Below are 21,517 nucleotides of genomic sequence, written 5' to 3' on the forward strand. Positions count from 1 at the left end.
AAGAAAATATGCAGTTTTCGCTCATTCTGTGGTTACCTCCATCCATTTTGATTTGTGTGATTTCACGATGCTTCTCTTAATGGATTCACTTTCATTAAAATGTTATGGTTTATGAAACACTTTCCTTCAAGCCTTTTTAAAATATTTGTGACAATTTCGGCAGCAGACTCAAATGTATTCATGCAATAAATGGTTAAAACCTTGATGTGTCGAGCCTGAAAATGATTCAATTGAAGGTCTCCTATTGTGGCACGGTGTCAAATCCTGCCTGTCAGAGACATCCGAGACCTCAAAGATCTCTGGGAAAAAAGGACAGTGAAGCCCTTCAGGCGTCATGTCTGGAGGCTGTGGCTCAGTAGAATAGTGCGCTGAACTTAGTGCGCTGAACTTTGAATCAGGGGGTAGCAAGTTCGAGTCCCACTGCAGTCAGAATGTCGTTGTGTCCCTGGGCAAGACACTTCACCCCAAATTGCTCCTGTGGGGATTGCCCACAGTACTGAATGTATGTAAGTCACTTTGGATAAAAGCGTCTAACAAGCAGGCTGAACCGTTACTGTATGTCCAATCAATGCTATTTTTTTAGCTGTTTTGTGTGACATTAACAGATAATTGGAGACATGAAATAAAAAACCAAAGAACTCAGCTGCTCTCCACTCGCCGGTCTTTAAAGGGTTCCTGCGTGTTTCTTCCAATAAGCCACTGACTCATCTTTATCTTCTTTCCTTGAGGCGCAAGAGAGGAATCAGACAAAATAAAGCTTTGTAACAGTAGGGGCCCTGACAGAGGGAAGTGAGTAGACTCTGGTGGAGTGCAGCACATGCAGGCACTCAAGCTGTTTCCATGTAGCCAGCTGTTTCACACTCCCTCTTAATCTTTATGCAGTGCTCATTTAGCTACAGGCTGCTGGGGATTATTTTTCTCGAGTAGCTGCGAAGGTCAACTCAAATGTACACCATGTTGGGAAGCCCTGGAAATGGATGGGAGCCACACCAGAGAGTCATTTGGAAAAGGCTTCAGTGTTAAAAGCAAAGTAAGTGTTTTAAGAATTCTACATTAGTATTTCTAGCTTCTTATACTTTCTCAAGTATACTTTTAGAGGGAAATATGCCTACAGTAAGGGAATATCAGCACCAGAAAGGGGCCACATGTGAAAAACGTGAACCAAAAAAAGAAGTTGGACCCCAGGTAAATGTTCTCACCTCTGGTTTTTCTTTTGATTATACTTCTGCCATATTGCTGCCATTGGTGTAATATAATGAAGTACATCTTCTCAACCTAATCACCTAAGGATGATTTTGGGGTAGTCCATTACATTTTAGAAGCCAATATCGTACTTATTACTCCACCACATTTATTTGACAACATTAGTCACTAGTTTCTTTCCATATTCAGATTATAGGCTAATAGAATAATATTATATACATGAATAAGTTCACTATATAATTATAGGTTAAAAAATCCAGCAGCATACAAAGTAATTAAAATGAGCCCAACATTTACCAGCTGTGATGAACACGTCAAAAATAAATAGCGATAACCCAATCATTTAATGCTATTACGCACAATAAGCAGGAGAATATTTTGACGACAATACTTATGTTCTTTTACTAAAGTAATATTTTGAATGCAGCACTTTGACTTGTAACAAAGTCATTTTACACTATATTTTCTACTTATACTTAAGTAAAATATCTGAGTACTTCTTCCACCTCTGTGAGATGGTATTTTGAAAATAACAGTTTCTTCTTATCTTTTGTAGTAGAATTGTCTTTTTCTCATTCTGTTTTCCAATACAACACCTCTTATTATCTTATGACCCCTGACCCCGTCTGACCAGTTTTGGACAGTATACCACCGGATTAGACAAATTATTCCTAATTTGTTTCACTACTTTAAGTAAAAAATCAAAAGAAATCTCCAATTAGTACAAAACAATCTCTGAAATATAAGGCACCAAGATAGATAAACTTAAAACCGCCTTAAACGCAGTATATAGAACCTCTATTTCAAACAGCCTTAAACATGTTAGAAGCTAATTGTAATATAAAACTGGATAAATACATTTAGACATGTATGAATACCAAGTCGGCTACTTGGTTTTCAAATGTATACAAGTGGGACAGTGCACATAAATCAACATTGACGCTAACAACGTCAAAGTAAATGTGCCGGGGGTTAGCTTGACAGCTAGTTTGCACCACAACAACTAAAGATGACAAATGGTGAAAGGCGTATTTAACATAATAACGGTACAATGGGGGGAAAAAAGAGAGTGAATGTAAAATAAAGACAATTTAAGATAATGTGTTCTATGGTCATCTTAAACTGAAAATACAGTAAGACAAGCATGAATAAATAAATCCCCAAAATACCCTCAGATCATTAAAGAGTCACTGAAACACTTTTTTACTGTAGAACAATTATTACAAATATTGTACTTTTTTTGTATCTACATTTATCTTATACTGGTTCCTTAATGATTTAAATAAATAGCACAAAATACTATCCAAAAAAGAAATCATGTCAAAATCAAAGTCAACTTTATTGTCAATCTTCTGTGTGATACAGATACAGAATGTTTCTCACAATCCACAATAATATACACATACATAATCAGATATAGACGCATACTGTATACTGCATATGCACACATTAAGAGGCATACATAAAAGGCACAACAGTCAATATATACAAAATAACAGTCACTTCAAAACCGATGAGGATGAATATATTACAACAGTAGAAATATGTACAATAGGGCAAATGACTGTAGCAGGGTAGTAGAAACGTGTATTGTGCTAGATGTGTGTGTCTGTCTCTGTGTGTATGTGTGGGTGCTAAAATCCAGGCCCAGTTGGGGTAGGGGGGAGAGGTGGGAGGGAGGGGAGAGAGTTCAGCATCCTAACAGCCTGGTGGAATAAACAGTTTTTGAGTCTGGAGGAAATCGACTGGAGGCTGCGGAACCTCAGGAGGCTGAAGAGGCAGTTGGAGGGATGGGAGGGGTCACCCACAATGCTGGGTGCTTTGCGGGTGAGGCAGGTGTTTTAAATGTCCGCTTAAATGTCCACGCTGCAGGGTCTTACAGTTGGACGCGGTGCAGCTACCAAACCACACAGTGATGCAGCTGCTGAGGATGCTCTCGATGGTGCCTCTGTAGAACATACAGTACATATTATTATGTTAGGATAAACTTTATTAATCCCTTGATTTATTTGTATGCCATCAACCTGCCAGGGTCGGCCGATAACAATTTGCCTCTAAATCTGGCACATTTGCATGATGGGCTCAAGTGCTCTTAACACATTGTACCATCTTATATAAATAAATACAAACTTCACAAGCTACCCTGCCACTTTAGATATTACATAAATCAATAGAATCCTCCTTTACAAGCAGCTACAAAACCGAAGTGATGAACACACTAATGAACCAATCACTAAAATCCAAAAACACTCAAATATATTTTTAAGAAATAGGCCATTGTGCTACTTTAGTTCTCTTGTTTTTGGTACTTTAAGAATTTGTTGATGCTAATACTTTCCCAGAAGTATGATTTTGAGTGGATGGACTTTTACTTATAACATGATATTTCTACTCTTTGTTATTGCTTGTACTTAAGTAAAACATAACTGTCCACCAGTGATTATAGAACAACAGTCTTCTGCTGACAGGAAACATAAATGTGTGTCCTCTATCAATGATAACTGTGTCCCTCCAGAGGAGGGCAGTGTACCACAGCTCCTGTGTAACTCTGGCACATTCCACACACTGAGGAGCCCCCCCCCTGTGGTGAATGTTGGATGGCAAACCTGCTTTCAAGCATCATCTTGAGTTATTACAGACATCAGGAGGAACAGCGACGCAGCGGTTGTTATCACTTTCATATCCCCTGGCTGTTGTCGACTGGATGTGGTTTACGCTCTCCTTCTAAGTGTTCCTGTGATTGTCACTTCTTCAATGCACAGATGTTGTGTTGTCTTGAGTAGTCATTGCTTACCAAATGACAACCAGAAGTAAACATTTCAACAATTATCCTGCTTTTGGAATACAAACCCCCCCCCCCTTTTTAGCCCATTTATGTAAGCAGATGCATGCACTACCTAGCCAGACAGGTAATTGAGAGCATATTGAGCAGCTCGACTCCTCTCTATGAGATTCAGCATTGATGAATAAATAATGGAATGTCCTTTCAAGTGCATCTTTGAACAGTGCTGAAGTTTTTAACCCCATGAAACCTGGAGACAGCTACAGCCCCCCAGACTATAAACCGCTTATTCTCGCTGTCTTTCTCCCTCAACACCCCCACACCCCCTTCTTTTCTCTCTCAGGCAAATTGCCCCCCACTGGGTCTCCTTTCATCAGGGTGACGTTTCAGTGAGAAGCAGACACAAAGGTCTCATACACACAAAACTTACATAGAAGCATGCATAGAGCAGACGCTGCACTTTTGTTCCTCGAGGGCCAATTTTTTGGGTAATGACCCCACCTGCTCCCTCCAAAAACCCATTCATTTGTGCCTTCATGAGCACATTTGTCATATTAGGGAGTGCAATATGGGACTAAAAGGGTTAAAAATCCTGGCTGCATCTATGAAAAACAGCTGAACTGTGTTGCATAAGCGTTGACATTGACAAGTAGCAGCCATTCAGATGAGTGGGTGAATCATATATCATTGTTACATATACAGCTTGAGCTTCAACCCCGGCCTACAAAAACACCGTCCCAAATCCTATCACAGCCATGAGAGGTGATCGCAGCTCCGAGGAGAGAGACACTGCACGACACTGTTTGATATATGGCTCTGTTCGCTCAATGTCCTCACATCATTACAGAAATATTGCCCTGAAAACACATTTATCAAAAGCATCAAATCTTCTTTCTTCCCCCAACATAATACAACCATTATTTTTCTGCAAAGGGCTAGAGTTAAACAATCTCCAAATAAATAATTACTTATTCTGTCAGGCAAGGCAGACGTGTGGGAACACAGCGTTCCAGGTTATTGCTTTGACACATAAAAAGCCGTTCTAATGATGCAATCCGAGGTAGTTTTTTAGGAATAAGTCTTTGGATGTTGGTGTACCTTTTAATGTTTTATCCGGCAGGAGGATTTGGAGCCATCATATCCAGATTGTCATTAGTATATCAGAAGGAAATAACAAAGTCAGGTTGTCTGACCCCCATTTGGTCCTCAGACTTATGTCTCCATTACAGAGCTAGGTAAAAGAGCTTTATAAATGCAGATGCCTCTGACTGGAGCCTTCTGCAAATGGATCTAAATTGCAACATGCCAATGTAAATGCATTTATTTGTTGCATACACTGTGTTATCTGACTTGGATGGCTAAACAATGTCCTTGAAAAATAGATTTGTATTCGCGAGTACCACTTTTATATAACAAATGCAAGCAAAAATGAACTGCCATAAAAGTATTCAATAGAACCTAAATAAGTAAAACGTAACCAAATAGCCTAAATAATAATGTTAATACACAAAGAACATATATAATCACAAAGTATTATAAACAATTACATGTTTTATTAAAATAGTTATTTTTAGTTGGTTTGATATGGTTTTCAGTTTTTACAGTGATTTCGTCATCAGGGACCGCTCATTCAGCCAATCACACGTGTCCTGAGCCTCCCAGCGCAACAACCAACTACCATGCAGCTAGCTTGTCAAACATGAGCTACAACAACCACACAAATACTATGGCTGTGTCCAAACTCATTCTCAAAAAGAGACTAGTGAATGAGTGAAAGAGGGAGTGGTTTCGGATAGTCTTTGTGTGTTTTTGCTCTTCACAGAGTTGTTTGTCTTACTCTGGAAAACTCGTTCACGGCGCTGCAAAGGTAAACCTGAATTGACCGTCTAGCTAGCTGCCACTGCTATCACGCTCTTCAGTTTAATGCTGAGTGATAAATCTATGCCAACCTAGCTAGTGAGCTGGCTAGTTAGGTAGCATTCATAGCTAACTGTTAGGCTTAATTAAAAAAGACAATTTATTTTACTGCTTTGTAATGTGTTTAACTACAGCTAAATTGTTGAGGAGGCTGCAAAGTGATTGGCTGAAAGGTGAGTGGGTGGGCCCAGGTGACACATCTATTTTCTTTGGGAATAAGGCTACTATGAAATAATTATGAAAAGCACTTTTTGTAAAATAAACTATAAGAAATAATACTTTATTGAATCAATGATATAATGTCACTTTTGTGTATTTATATTTATATTAGTTGTATGTGTAATTCTTTATACATATTGGGGTTTCATAGGAAATAATCAAAGCAATCAAGAAAATACTTTATATAAATTAAACATTAAAACTCTTACAGCCTAAAGTTTAAATAGATTATCTCTCATCACTGAGTGTTGCCAGTGAGAGACCTGAATCTTGTTAATCAGGGATTAAAAGACATCTTGAGGGGTAATAGTTCTTACAGCTATAACCCTCATTATGTATTAATCAATTGTCATTAATGTCATTAACTAACTGGCCTTTCTAGGATTGCTGCCAATGGTTATCAAAATGTGATATTCATTGTTTATCAATCTCTATCCCATTCAGCCAGTCAACCTCAAGGATGATTCCAAACACTGACCAGAATTCTCTGCGCTCTGTAAAGCCTACTGCATATCCGTGTTTGTATCCATTGGGGCTTCAACTGTTTTATTGATTAATGGATTAGTTGTTTGGTCTATAAAATGGTGAAAAATGTTTATGAATGCTTGACATTATACGTCCTTAAATGTAGTTTGTCAACAACTCTCTAGTTTACTTTAATAGAGTAAAAAAACATTAAATGTTCACATTTAGAATATTCATTTTAGTTTGAACTACTAAAACCAATACTAGCCTACATATCAAAGCAAATACCATTTGATTTTATATAATAGGATTTATTTCGATACCATTTAATTTCAAGTCTAAAATGATTCCTTCCAGCAGCTTCATTTGCAGCATGCCGAGTAATTTCACATTTAACAACTAATCGAAGAAAGAAAATACAACCTCCCAACCCTTATCCAACTCATATATCTCACTCTCTTTCTCGCTCTCTTTCTCTCTCTCCATCCCTCCCCCTCCCTCCCTCCATCCCTCCCTCTCTCGCATGTGCGCTGAAGTCGGAGGCGCTCCTCGGGTATTTTAGCCAGTGCGCACCACAGTATCGCTTCGCACCACACCGTCCGGACTGTTGCTGCTCCCGGAGCACCTGCAGGCGGAGGGAGCTACCAAAAAAAGGGGCGAAGAAGTACGCAGGGGACATAAACAAGCGGAGGACGGAGTAGGGGCTGGACCGGCTGGAGGAGCGCACCATGGCCTCAAAGGACACAACAGCCACGGGCTTCGTGAACGTCAGCAGGGAGATCACAGGTGAGCACGAAAACACGAGTTTCTCTTCGGGAAAGTACGTTTTAACCTTTACTTAAGAAGCGAAGAAGACACGGAGGACGTCTTTCAGGCCACATGGGGATAGTTTATCTTCCCTCAGATGCTTTTAAATCTGCTTTTCGCTGCGCTTGATAACAACAAAAAAAGGAGTTATTACTGCAGGAAATGTCTTCCAGGGCAAAACCAGAGTTAATGGCTGTTCGTGGAGCTTGTAATCCCATCGATCTCGGAGCGGCGGTGTTCACTTTGCGATTGATTTTGACGTAAAGATCCTCTGTGGAATGTATCTCACTCAGGGGGGTCCTGCTAGTGCTGTCATGTAGAGTTATGTTCAAGTGTTGCCGTGCTTGTGTTCGCGTCACGTAGCTTCATTAGGAGTTTTCATCTCTTTCTTTTCCCCCTGCATGCGTGGGAGTTATTGTGCGACCGGGAGCGATTTGCGTGCAGCAGGCAGCATGGGCTCAGCTGCACACACACACACTGAGCCTCTCTTGGACAACACACACACACACACACACACACCATGTTTGGATGTTGTGGTGTTACAGAAGGTGTGTGTCCCTCACTGCTAATTATCCAGACGCGGTGAGTTAAATCCCGCTGTTTACCAGCTCAACCCTGGTCAAGCCCCGTCTGTCTGGCCAGCTTTAAGCCATTATCACACCTGCCAGTGGAGGACAAGATGGGGGTGGAGGTGTTAGTGAGCAGATCCATCAAAGTGTCAAGAAAGGAAGTGGGGATATGACAAGGAATTGATATGAAAGGGGGGCTGTAGGGTCTTGGCTTGGGAACCAAAGGGTCGCTGGTTCAAGTCCCCGAAAGTATGTCCTCTGCTGTGTACATGTGTGTGACAAATAAAGAGGGTTTCATTCGAATCCTCCATTTCCATTATCTTCACCCCTTTGGGAGCAGATTGCAGGGTCACACCACCATACCTCAGGGGCACCTCAGAGTGTGTTAAAAGGGGTTTAAGTGATTGGGTCTTACCCAGCTTAACGTCAATATCTCTCTGTTTGTCTTCCGCTGATCCTTCCTTCGTGCTCTACCCCCCCCCACCCACATCCTCCCTGCATTGGCTCCTGCTCACTCAAGTGCCAGAGCCAAGTTCATGGCTGTTGCCGGATGTGGAAAAGTGAGAATCATGCAGCACTGTAAGAGAGCTGGGAGATAGTGACACAGCGCTGCATCTCCATCTGCTCCACTCGTATTAGCAGAGGGGCCCCCCCGCTCGAAATGTGGACCGTGAATATCCCACAGCTTGCGGGCATATGTGCGCTTTTGCAGGCCGGGGATATACGTTGACATTGTGTCTGTGAATAGCAGGTTGTTTTGTCTCGGTGGTTGTGGAGGAGGTGCAGATGGAGGAGGCCTCCGGTGCAGTTCAGTGAGCTTCAGCAGGGCCATGTGTCGGGGGGGGTGGTGTGGAGGCCCCTAAAGATTGCAGCTCTGTATCTTGTGGTCTGTTCCATTGAAATGAGCCGGGCTGCTTTCTTTTCTCTGAGGCTAAAAATAGCCCAGTTATGAGTCTTCTTCAGCTGGAGCTTGTGTGTGTGTGTGCGTGTGTTTGTCCTCAAGTTTGTGTCTTTGTAGCTGTCTACTGGTCTCTGTGATTATTCAACCCTGTGCAGCTTTCATTGAAGGAACAATCCACCAGTGTGTCCCTAAACTCAGAGACAAAGCAGAAACAAGACAGCAGCGTCATTAGCGTCGACAACCACTGATTCATTTCCATAGGAGCAGGTCCAAAAAGTGTCCATAATCAAATGTTAACACTCTGCTTACTTTGCTACGGAAAGTGACTGTAATGGCACTTTGTGAAGATGCGTAACAAATTGTAAGAAAAAAAATGTCATTGGCATGCACTTCCAGAATGGCTTCAAAGCACCCTAGCATAGCTTGTTTTAAAGAGTAAATCCCCCAATTTAGCTTTGCACTGCCACAGCATTGTCACTCACACTGGACAGTAAATGCTTTTTAAACAAAAGGATACAACTGATGCAGCAAAACAGGAGAAATCTATTTTTATATTCTTATGGGTTACATTACCCACAGTGCAAATCAGCCTGTGATTGTTGGTTTTTTAAATGTTATGTGTGTTAAATCGTAAATGTGTTTCTGTTAATGTGGTAAGAAGCAGATTTTAATGGTTCTATTACGCGTAAGCTCCCATCTTTATCTCCATCCACCTAAATCTTTATTGTCTTCAGTAACTAAATATTCCTAAGAGATGGGTGACAATTATTGTCTTAAGTCTCTTGATTACTGCTTAATTGTTTTGTTTATGACCTTTTTGAGATAACATAACATTGAGATAATATTGCTAACATATAAAGCAAGAAGCCAGCAAACCAGCCAATGTTTATATGTGAAAGGCTGATGCCAGTAACATTTGCTTTTTACTCAAATGATGAATTAGTTATTGAAAAAATACAAAATAGTTTTTAATAATTAAAAATGTTCAATTAGCTGTTCATTACAAGGATTTATTTTCCATGTTGAACTTACCACATACATTTTTGAAAACCAAATATGAAATCCAACCATTCTTGGTGAATTGATTGAAGGTGGAGAGCCCTCTCTGACACTAAACACCCAACATCTCCCAAAGGAGTTCCTTAGGGTTGTAATGTGGTGATTTGTAAAGGTTGTTTCATAGGCTTGATGTCATTTTAATACACATCAAACCGTTCAATGCCCCCTCATACCCTGGGAGCATCTGCATTCATATTCCTTCTCTTTGAATAGGAGTTACTAACTTCCTGTTATACTTAAGTGATGTGTATTATGTCCTCATGTGACCTTACACAGAGGAATTAACTAAGTGGATACATACCATGAGATATTATTAGAGAGCCCTTTTATTGGATTGGTAATGTCTCATTTCCTTCCAGGCACTTGGTGTTTGACAGTAACGTAGGAACCGTAGTATTTTGTTGTACCTTTTAGGGCTCAAACTACTGTTGCCTGGGGACGGTTGAAAATGTGTTTGAGGAAGAATATAGCTACATTGTGAACAAATGGACAAGAGGAAAGCTAATTGACGTTAGCTTTTAGCAGTGAGCAACACAGTTCTGTTTGGCTAGAAAAACTGAGCTAACAGCTAACGGTACCGGAGAATTTTCCCAGCAATATAAAATAATGTCCATTATTATTTGTTTAACTTCCTAAAACAAAATCCAGCATGCAAATGGTAATAATGGATTGTATGTTGGAAGAACACATGATTTATTGTTTTGTTTTTGAGCTGTAGTATCAGCTACATTTTTGGTATTGTGACAGCACACATTTTCCTAGTTAGTTTATGTTCTCAATCACTGGTTTCAAGTCTTCAGGCAGCATGGTGTTCATTTATCAAATAAAGGTCACGATTGCAGTAAAACAGACGACAAAGCAGGGTATGATTGATGGCGTGGCTCCCTTGTGATTGGCAAGTTGCTAACATGTTTTAGGTGGTGTCGTGTTTTATTTTCATTTGCATCTTTATTTCAAACAGATAAAAAAAAAAAAAATATTAAACAGAATACCATATTGGTACAGCACAGTAGGGCTGCTCAATTAATCGTATTTTAATCACAATTACGATTTTGGCTTGCAACGATTATGAAAACAACACGATTATTTTTAATTTAATTTTTTTATTGGTTTTTCAGTTGAATTATACTTAAAGTTCAGGGTAATCAACTGTTAAAAACATACTGTTCACATTTTCTTTTTCAATAAATGGATGTTTTCAAAGTAAATGGATAATCGGTTTTAATAATCGTGATATCAATTATTGACCCAAATAATCGAGATTATGATTTTTGCCATAATCGAGCAGCCCTACAGCACAGTATTTTAATTTAATTTTGATAAATTGTCAAATAGTATTTATATATTCAACAATAATTATATATTTAAAAAATATATATTTAACAAAATAATTATAATAGTGTCCGAAAAGGAGCAGGAGGAAGAAAATTCTTATCAATTCCCATCCCTTACTCAACTGCTGATGGTCCGTTCAATCATTTCGGCTGTTATAAATAACTGCTATCATATTTTATATTAAAAAAATATATATTACATTTATAATGATTTCTCATCTTAGATCACCTATCACTATATCTTTCCATCAAAGTGTTTTTGTACATCCTTTTAAACTGATTTATGTTTATGCTTTGTTAGAATGTATTTTGAGTTCATGAAAGTTCACTGTAACATCTTGGTAACCTACATATGTTTCTTTCTCCACCCTATCATTTCACTTCTGGTTCCCAAAATATCATAAAGGCGACGGCAAAAAACCAAGATGGCGCCGGTGATGATGGCTGCCGTGTCTTTGGCTCCTTTCCAACTCTGCGTTCTTTTCGTATTATTTCAGTGTTTGTTTACTTTTCGTCGTGTGCTTTTATATCATATTCCAATGACTTGTATAAAGACTCTCCTTGCACTATTTCTATTCTATTTGATTTGTATTTACTTTATTTGTTAAATCCCTAACACAAAGACCACTGGGTAACACCCACCTCTTGTATACAGTCTTTGGTTAACAAATCATAATTAGCATCATCAGGACATCAAAGATACATTCTATTATTGCTAACTCCTTGTATTCATGTGTTTTCCTCTCGTATGTCACCCAGCTGCATATTCAAATGTATTGTATTTCCATCTTTCTACAGTTTTGTGCATTTCAGGGCAGCACATCTCATTCTGCAATGGGTTTACATCATGTAACCTGCTCTCCTGTTTTACGGTTTTCCCCCCTCTGCTCATTTCTCCAGAGGGCATCAGGAAGGTGCTGGACAAGCAGGCCATTAAGTTTGTGCGAGCCATCAAGCAGGACACCCGGAGCGGCAAGACAGAGGACAGGATTCTGGTGAGAGACGCCAACACCCTCACACCCAACACCCCCCACCCCCCACCCTTCTTCTCTCAGACCAGGTCACCTAAAAGATGTCATTGTTAAAGCAACAGCACCTGTCCGTTGCGTTCGGTGTTGAATATGGAACAGAAACGGCTCCTTGCAGACAAAACGGAAATCAATGGCAGTTAATTACGACAAATTGAAAGAGCCATAAGAAGTCACAGATTATGCATCCCGGGACACGACAGACGTGCGGAAAATCGGGCTTAAGACAGATGCTGCCTAAGCAGAGCGAAGTGGACATGGCCTACTGAGTCCATCCTGAGAGTTTATTAGATGTGGCAGCATGGCCTTAATGCCACGGGCCAGACTTTGGGTTGTGTGTGTGTGTGTGTGCCTGACATGGTGTTCATGCAGGGACATCATTTATTGTTTTATTTGAAGAAGAAGCTTGTATGCCAGAGGGTGTGTGGGCAGCATGTGATGTGTTCAAGGAGCTTGTGCGAGCCAAGGCCACCTCTGTTATCGAGGAATCCGTTAGTCAGCTACATTAGTGACTGATCAGTTACTCGCACACGGTTGCTATGTGCGACATTTAGCTCATTTAGCCCTCTGAAGACAACGAAAAAGCATCTGATAAGTGGATAAAACAATCAGTACTTCTCCGTCTGTGCTGTTGTGTCCTCTCCCCATCTCCCCCACCACGCCTTCATCTATCTCCATCATTACCGCACCCCCCCTCTATTTTTGTCATCTCCTCTCTTTGTTTCCTCTCTCCCTCCCTCCTTATCTGTCCATCTCGATTATCCTCCTCCTCGTCATCACCCCCCGCCCTCTCACTTTCTCTCCGTCTCTACCCTTCGTGCCCTTTCCTCTTCCCTCCATCTTTACTCAGACCCGTAAAAGGGTATCGAGCTCCTCTTTCCATCAGAAGCAATTCAATTAGGTCTCTGGCTTACGAGAGTTTTTTACTATCCAAATGGGCCCTAGCCGCTGTGGCCGCTGTGGCCGCTGCACCGAATTCTTTCAAGGGAAGGGAGGCGAAGAAGGAGGGTGGGGGGGGTGGATATGAGAAGTCGTATTAGCTCGTTGTCAAGGTCTCCCCCTCTAAAAGGCAATCTTTTCACTCTAATGGATACATTTGTTTGTATATATGAAGGATGAACAGACAGGGGAGTTTGTAAATAGTTTGTTTCGGTCTCTGGATATCATGCACAAATGTTCTGTCATGCATGAACATGTCCTACATGGTAGTTAGAGAAAGAGGAGTATTTTAGGATGGCTTTCTAATAAGCAGTTGAGAGGTGAAAATAATGTTTCTGAGCCAAAAAAACCTTTTTATCTTCCCTTTCATGTGGTTCCCAGCGTCACGCTTGGAGTACATTTTGCAGGTTAAATCTGAGCAACGTCATAGCTTTCATCCCGATTCCTCTGCTGTGTATTTTGTGGACTGTAGGAGTTTTGAATGTGGTACATCAAGTTAACACTGACGTGTCTTTGAGTCTTTGTTCTACATCTTGCTCTTTCTTTTTGCCTCCTTTTCCCTCTGGAGGTGGCTGGTATCCAGCTGTCTGTGTGTGTTGACTGTACCAGCCATCATGCTGACACACATACTCGTGCACGCCCACACGCGGGGTCCCCGCACCCATCTCAGACAGACGCAGCGGGGACTCAGCTTGACATCCAAACGACACCCAGGGCAACGCATGTGGGAGCATCAACATTCATGTTTTCATCACGGGGCATGCATGTACACACACACACACACACACACTCACACACACATGTGTACAGTTTGACATGTGCAGGAGGCATTACGCACATGGTGCACGGAAAAGTTGCCTGCATACAAACTCTTACGGCCATTATTAGATCACTCTGTTTGAAGATTGGAGGCAAGTTGGAAAACAAAGCATCTTCAAAGGCAAAAAGACAGGGAGGGACATCGGGGGGGGGGGAGGGAGGGGAGAGTGTTTGTGATGGAAGAGGAGGGGAGGGCACCCCACAAGAGGAATGGAGGAAGGCGTGAGAGGAGGGGGGGGGGAATGGACTCTTGGATGTGTTGTGATGCCCCAGTTGCCGATTTGGCTCTTCCGCCACTTATTTATCCCGATTGGTCGCTCCGTTTCATCCTCCGTTGACTCTGGTCGGTCCCACCTAATAATGGGCCTATTACTGGCTGAGATTGCGGCTCTTTGACAGTCCCGAGCACACTCGGGCGCTTCACACGCTCATTTCCTTCTTAGGTTACGCAGAGGTCCCGCTCAAAAGACTCTGGTAGGACTGAGGTTTGAGGTTGTGTTCGTGCAGCAGCGTTTTAAGACTGGGTTGGTTGCGTGTACATTTCTTTCTTGGTTGTTATGGAAGTTGGTACAAGAAATACATCACTTTTATATGTACAATTCACTTTGGGAAGTTGCCTTATTCGACACATAACACATTATATAATGAAGCTATTCAATATAAAAATCATAACAAATAATGATTCTTTGTTGGTTTTTGAATTCTCTATGTTAAGATTCAACACGTTACAAAATGTAATTTCTTTCTAATAAATACATATATATATAAATACATTTTAAAAAATACATACAAGAAATGTAAAGAATTATAAATAATACATACAAATAAATAAATGTATATTTAGTTATGTACCTGTATGCTTGAACAACAAATAAACAAATAAAAAATGTAATAATAATAATAATTTACAACAATTTGGAAGATTGATCCCCTTTTTTTGTGTTTTTCCCTACAAACCACTGCTGACTTGTTTTGTTATATATCTGCCATATAATACATCTTTTAGGACAGGAATATTCTTTATGATTAATTGTGTCTGTTAACCTTTTTACTTGTCCACCTGTATTTAACCGATTGGCCGAAAAGTATTCTGAAAACTTTATAATCCTAAGACACTATTCTATGTTTTCCAAAGTAGCATTTGCTTTTTGTAAAACCATCCAATATACATCTCTATGGAACATGCACAGTATTTATTCAATTCATACTAGTCCTCAGACCTTTTTGGAAGCCTAATTGAGTTTTTTCTTGCATACTTTAAAACCAGTGCTAGAAAGGTTCCCCTCATTACTTGCAAGGTATCACAGCTCAAAATGTGCGTAACTAAATTAAACACCAACAAAGGCTAATGTAATGTTCTCTGGACTTTGTAGCATACATCTTAATGGATTGATATTCCATTGCTCTTACATTATGATATCATTCAACGACATCTACTTGTGTCTACTCGGTAAATTACAAACGAGGCATCCGTCTTGTGTTGCTTTTTTAAATGGAATTATTTTAAATTTGGATTGAGAGTCTATCAAATTGACAGTGTTGAAGCCCCCCTGAGATAAACTTGTTTTTGTGCTAAATATTATACATAAATTCAACCTGAATTTACCCATTGCCAAATGCAGATTCATGGACGGGCCAACTGAGCCATTCGGGACTAAATAAATATTAAAACAAAAGTAGTATGAAGCTTATTGGTGCTGCTTCATGTTTGTAGTCAGAATTCAGCATCAACAACTTCCTTTGAGATTTCTCCCTTCCCTTAACTCAACCGTAAGAATCTAGTTGTCCTTAACTGAATTGTTTTCTAATTTTGTTGCTTAAAAAAAAAAAACTTTCTCCCTAATTGTTTTTTTAACATCTGTTTTTTTTTGTAACTCCTTGGGTTTTCTGTGCATCTTTTTAATGATTGACTTGAATCAACCTTTGGAATTGTTTAATTGCCTGTGTTCGTCGGTGCTCTGTTCAGACCCCCGAGGTAGTTGAGTAATGGTAAAAACAAGTTCATATAGTCAGGATTCTCATCTTGGACCAGTGGCATTAAAAAAGGCAGTTTTACAGAACAAGGTTAGTTACTCAGCATAAGGTGTACCACTCAGACATACATAGGAGAACAAGTAGGCTAAACAATCATCATTTAAATGGTAATGTCAGTAAATAGGATATATATGAGACAAATCGGCCAATCAACTGCCATCCTTCCAATTGGTGCATCTCTAGCAGTCTAGATGCCGTCAAGGATAGTTTAGAGGGGCTCATTGTGCTTTTTGGGGTTTTCCCTTTCCTGTAGTTGTGTGTTATATATGTTTTTTGTGCATGTTAATGGTCTGCTAAGGCTAACATCCCAAAGTTCCCTTCAGAGGGAGTTTCTCTCCCCCTCTGCTTGGAATTCCTAGATTAGACTCCTTTCCTCCTTCTGTAACATGATGACATCACTATGTAACACTTGCTCTTCTATTGGCTAGAGATCTAACACATTGTACTTGATAGGCTAAGGGGACTAATTATATGTGGTTGACCAGTCCCAACTGTTTTGGCCAGCTAACCAATCAGAGTAGACTGGGCTCTGGTTTCAGACAGAGGGTGAAAAGAGGTGCTGCAGCACAGGCAGTTTGAGTAAAATTAAGCATTTTATGAACATTAAAGCACGTAAACATGACACGGTAAAAGCACAAAATATGAAACTGAAAATGAGCATATGATCTCTTTGAATTAAAGCGTTTTTAAATCTGAAGACGTGTCATCACATCTTTGCTCCTTTATGTAAAAGAACACAAGGTAGCCTTCTTCCTAAAGAAACGTTATCTTAAAGAGAGCTAATTATGAAGCACTTGCTTTCAACTGATACGGAATAATAACCTGTGCTATCTTGTCTTTTTATATTGGACTCTCTCTCTCTCTCTCTCTCTCTCTCTCTCTCTCTCTCTCTCTCTCTCTCTCCTCTCCTCATCTCTCTCTCGTCTCTCTCCTCTCTCTCTGCTCTCCTCTCTCTCTCTCTCTGCTCTTCTCCGTCCTCTCCTCTCCTCTTCTCTCTCCTCGGGTCGTCCCTCTCCTCTCTCTCCTCCGTCTCTCTATCTCTCTCTCTCTCTCTCTCTCCTCTCTCTCTCACTAATGGTATGACTCAGGGTGCGTTTCACTTCTCTTATTTTTCATTTCCTCGCTCCTCGGTCTCGGTATCACCGGAAGTTGATTTGTCTGCGCCATCTTGATTACCGTCCCAGTGGCCTTATTTTTACCGGAGGATCGAGGATCGAGGAGTGATAACGGAGGACCGATAATCGAGGAACTACCAGACCATCCTCCGGTCAAATCCTCATACACTCGCCCCGCCCCCTTACTGTGTATCGCTCACTGATTGGACGATGCAGCGCATGCACTGATCTGGCTGCTGTCAGACGATCAGCTGTGCGGCGTCATCACAAACGGACGCCGCTTCACGTGACGCTCCGGAGGAAACGACGTCCCATTGCTCTTAAAACTCATTTCCCTGCTTCTCGTGGTTTCCTTGCGTCTCTCCATGCTTCCCTGGTGGGAGGGACTAGTCACAGGGAAACGACGCAAGTGAGGGACGCAAGGATTCCATTTAACCGAAGTGAAACGCACCCATAGCCATACAGGGCCGGAGTAGCTATGACCAGAAGAAGAGTCAACAGTAACAAAACCAAACCACAAATAAAGGAAAGCTCTGTGCTGTGTTCACTGAAAACAGCAGCAATGACGCTTATTATAACTGTCAGCGCTTCAGTAAGTTCCACAGCTGAATACAGCCACACTTGTGTACCTGCACAATTCCACCTACGCTATCAAGCTTAATCCATTTGTGTCTCCATCTACTTTCTCATGGCTCTTGCCTCTTGTCATTCAATAACAGTCTAATCGGACCTGATTTGCTGCATTTACTCTCAGCTTTATACTTTCTTTAGTTTCTTCCTTTCTTTTTTTAAACCAGACTCTACTTTATTTAGCTTTTTTCAATAACAGTCCAGAATGTGTACATTTTCAAACTTGTACCACCTAATTGTATTTCAAAAACTGCAACAAATGTGCACACTTCTAATGTTTAAATAGATGTTAATGTTGTAGTAGTTCGGTATATAACAGGTAATATCATTTTTTGGGGGTCAGAGAGTGCCTTTTCTTAGAGATACAGAGTTGACCAAGGCTAACCACTGTTATCCGGCGGCCCTATTATAGGGTATTATAACTGTTTTTATTTGATTCTATATTGTGTACCTACTCTGTAGAGGTTAATGAATGCCTTTACTGTGTATTCTTTACTTCTGGTTTTCCCTAATTTCCCAATTCGAGATCATCAAAGTGCATCCATCTTTCGATCCATATCCTTTTCCAAATGACAGAGAATGAGACTAATCGGCTTAAATGTGTGGATTTTAGCCTGAAAGACTCCCAGAGGTCCTTTTTCTGACATATAGGATGACCATACAAACCATACAAAAAAGATATTGGTCTTCAGGTCCCAGTCCTGATTCCTGCTCAAGATTGTTGTACCATAAATGCTTCATCAGTAAAATTGAGGCTGCCTTTGTTGCTTTTTAAGCTACAAAAATGAATGTAAACAGACTTCAAAGCAAAAGACTGAACCACACTGAATTACATAATCTACATCTGAATTTTGAATGGTGAAACTGGGCCTTCGCTTTCATCTCCAGAAGACGCTTTGTTGCGGAGAGACTCCATCTGCGCGGTGGACTGTGAAAGGAAGCCGAGCAAAGCAGTAAAGCACTGACGGCTTGCGCTAGCAGCAGAATCTTGTGTTCTTTTAGCCTCGTCTTTATTTCGGCAACCAACACCACTGCATCATCCGCGTATTGCTTTAATAGCTTTTCACCGCAAGGTGCTCAGAGTGGAGTCGTTTTACGAAAGCAAGCGTCGGTGATTTTCCATCTGACGTGCGGCTCTGCTCTGCTCTGTAATTAGGACTGAGCTTTCTTTTGATTATCATACCACATGTTGGTAGCCTATGGCAGAGGCTATGGAGCTGCTGACCTTCTCTCCTCCCCCAGGAGAAGGAGGGAGACTGAAAGTGTGTTTGTTGTGAGGCCTGAGAGGCATCTCCAAGTACCTCTATTCCTCTATTTATTTTCTTCCTTTTCTCCCTTAATCTCATTGTCCTCATCTCTCCCATCATCCATTTGGCCTCTCCCACACTCACAGCTTGTCTCTATCTCATCCCATTTTCTCACATTTTCCCCCCTCCCCTTCTTTTTTCTCCTCGCAGCCCATTCACCCAATCTTGGCCACTCTTCAGCCCATTCTCGGCTTTTTATACACTCTATCTCATCTCTTACTTCCATCTATAGTACAAACCCTTTCCATTATCTGTCTCCTTTTCCCTATGTTCTTTTTTTAAGGAGGTTTTTCAGACTACTCTCTTTTTGCCATTTCTTTGATTTAGACCCATTGGAATGGTACGTTTTAGGAGAATATTTGGAACAAAGATGTGTTTTTTTGGAGTTTTGCATTTCTTTCCTGTCATTTGGCTTCATCCTCCTTCTTTCTCTCTTACAGCCACTCTCAAGTCCACTTAGAAAGCAGGACCTGGGGCATCTGTGCTTTCAAACCTTCTGTCACAGTCACACACACACACACACACACACACACACTCACACGCATGTAAACTGACAGATTGACTGATGGCAGGGTTGGGCTCTTGTGATGCTGAGTTGACTTGAGTGATGATGGCCGACTGCGAGTGTGTGTGACAGCGAGAGGAGTCCAACGCCAGCATAGCGGGCTATTGTGCATCATCATATGTGCATGAGAGTCCAAACTGAGTGTTTGTGTGTGTCCTACTAGCAGACCGGACTTATGCTAATGTTTGTATCGGAATGTTTCTTATTCTGTGTGTGTGTGTTGTGTGTGTGTTTTAAAATGCCCTTGTGGTCGAGCCAGAAATACTGCAGGCGTTCAAATCTGGCACTGATCCTCAGCTTGTTCCCTCTGAGGCAGCACTGCCACACACACACGACCTAGAGACACACTTTGATTTGCACCATCTCGTTTGAAGTGCAAGACCCAGAGCCTGACAGCTTATGATTAATATAAGCCCCCCGCCCTCTGCCCTCTCAGATGCACGTGAACACACACACACAACCGGAAAGAGATACATTTTAGTTTTTTTCCGTTCACAACACACTGCCATCCTGCCCTCGCGGCCCGCTGGAGGGGCCGGCTGGCTGGCTCTTTGAACTATTGCTGTGCCGTCACAGCAAGGGCACCAGAGTCCCTTCCCATTGCATCATCTTCACCCACACCTTCATTCGACACTTCCTCATCAATTTTTTAGATTGCCACTCACCGTTTTTTCTTGGCTGACCTGGTCAAAAAAAGTCGACAATCTCATCTTGGAAGATTTCCCAGGCAGAAAGTGAATCTTTTGAGGGGCTTTTAGGATTTTTCGATTGATCTGTGGAGGAGAAGGTTGCCAGGATTTCGGCTGTGGCTAGTTGGGCTTGATTTTAGCTTAATTTAGCTATCTGTGTCCATTTGAATATTAAGAGCAGGTTAATTAGCCCAATTATACAATTGGCTGGATTGGTTGCTTCAGAGAGAGACTTCTTTTTACTTTGGAAAAGCACATACACCAAACCCTTATTAGGACAAAGGCTGACAGTTTTGTCACCTTACATTGCCTGTATCTTGGCCAAAAAGGTCGCACTTTAACACAGCATTTGAAAAAGCCATTTAATTGGATGATTAAAACAATCCCTCTGATTGGCTGATCGAAATATGCCATTTGATTGGGCTGTTGTTTAGCCAATCGCAACAAAACTTTTGATTTGCCAATAAAGACGTGCTCTTTGATTGGCCCATTTGAAATGAAGCCTCCGAGTGGCAGACTGAAATTACCCCTTGATTGCCGAAGTAACCTTCTGATTGGCGGATTGAAACTAGTGATTTAATTGGTCTATTGAAACCAGCCATAGATTTTCCCGATTAAGAAGAGCCATTTTATTGGAGATTTTTGGAGCATTTTTACGGCCTCAATGCTTTTCATTTGTAAACAAAAGAATAATGATTCCTGCAATTTTCAAAAAAGGTAATTTGACCCGACTTCAATGGTGCTTGGACCCTAATAAAAGAAAAAGAGCCATGCATACATTCATGAATGTGAGTGGTAAAACGTATGAAATGATATCGCACATCAGTATAACACAGAGCGTATGTATCAGCGCTCTTGTGTAGACACGCTGTAAAAATGAGGAGCCTACTCACAGCATTGATCCTGCCCTTCATATCATTGGGGGCAATGGAGCGCAGGGAGGTTGTAGCAAAGTTACATTTTTATTTGGAAAGGGAGACATTTGTTTCACCTCATATATTGAATGGAACTCCCCTAGATATGATTCTTCATTTCTGCACAAACCCCATCCGAGTAAAAAAATAACTGCCTGGGGTATTGACTGTTATGATACCTCAATGGTCTGTAAATGATATATCGAGAGAGGACAAACCCT

At 41.0% G+C, this 21,517-nt stretch overlaps 1 protein-coding gene across 1 annotated transcript in view; it reads left to right on the top strand.

The window, feature by feature from the left end:
- Positions 1 to 7,140: 7,140 nt before the first annotated feature.
- carmil3 (capping protein regulator and myosin 1 linker 3) overlaps positions 7,141 to 21,517 on the top strand; it is a 103,513-nt gene continuing 89,136 nt past the window's right edge. The window contains exons 1-2 of the mRNA XM_034137102.1: positions 7,141 to 7,372; positions 12,157 to 12,251. Coding sequence (XP_033992993.1) covers positions 7,315 to 7,372; positions 12,157 to 12,251 — 153 coding nt within the window. The 5' untranslated portion in view covers positions 7,141 to 7,314. The remainder of the gene's footprint in view (positions 7,373 to 12,156; positions 12,252 to 21,517) is intronic.

Source organism: Trematomus bernacchii, unplaced genomic scaffold (assembly GCF_902827165.1).
Source record: "Trematomus bernacchii unplaced genomic scaffold, fTreBer1.1, whole genome shotgun sequence".
Lineage (NCBI taxonomy): Eukaryota > Metazoa > Chordata > Actinopteri > Perciformes > Nototheniidae > Trematomus > Trematomus bernacchii.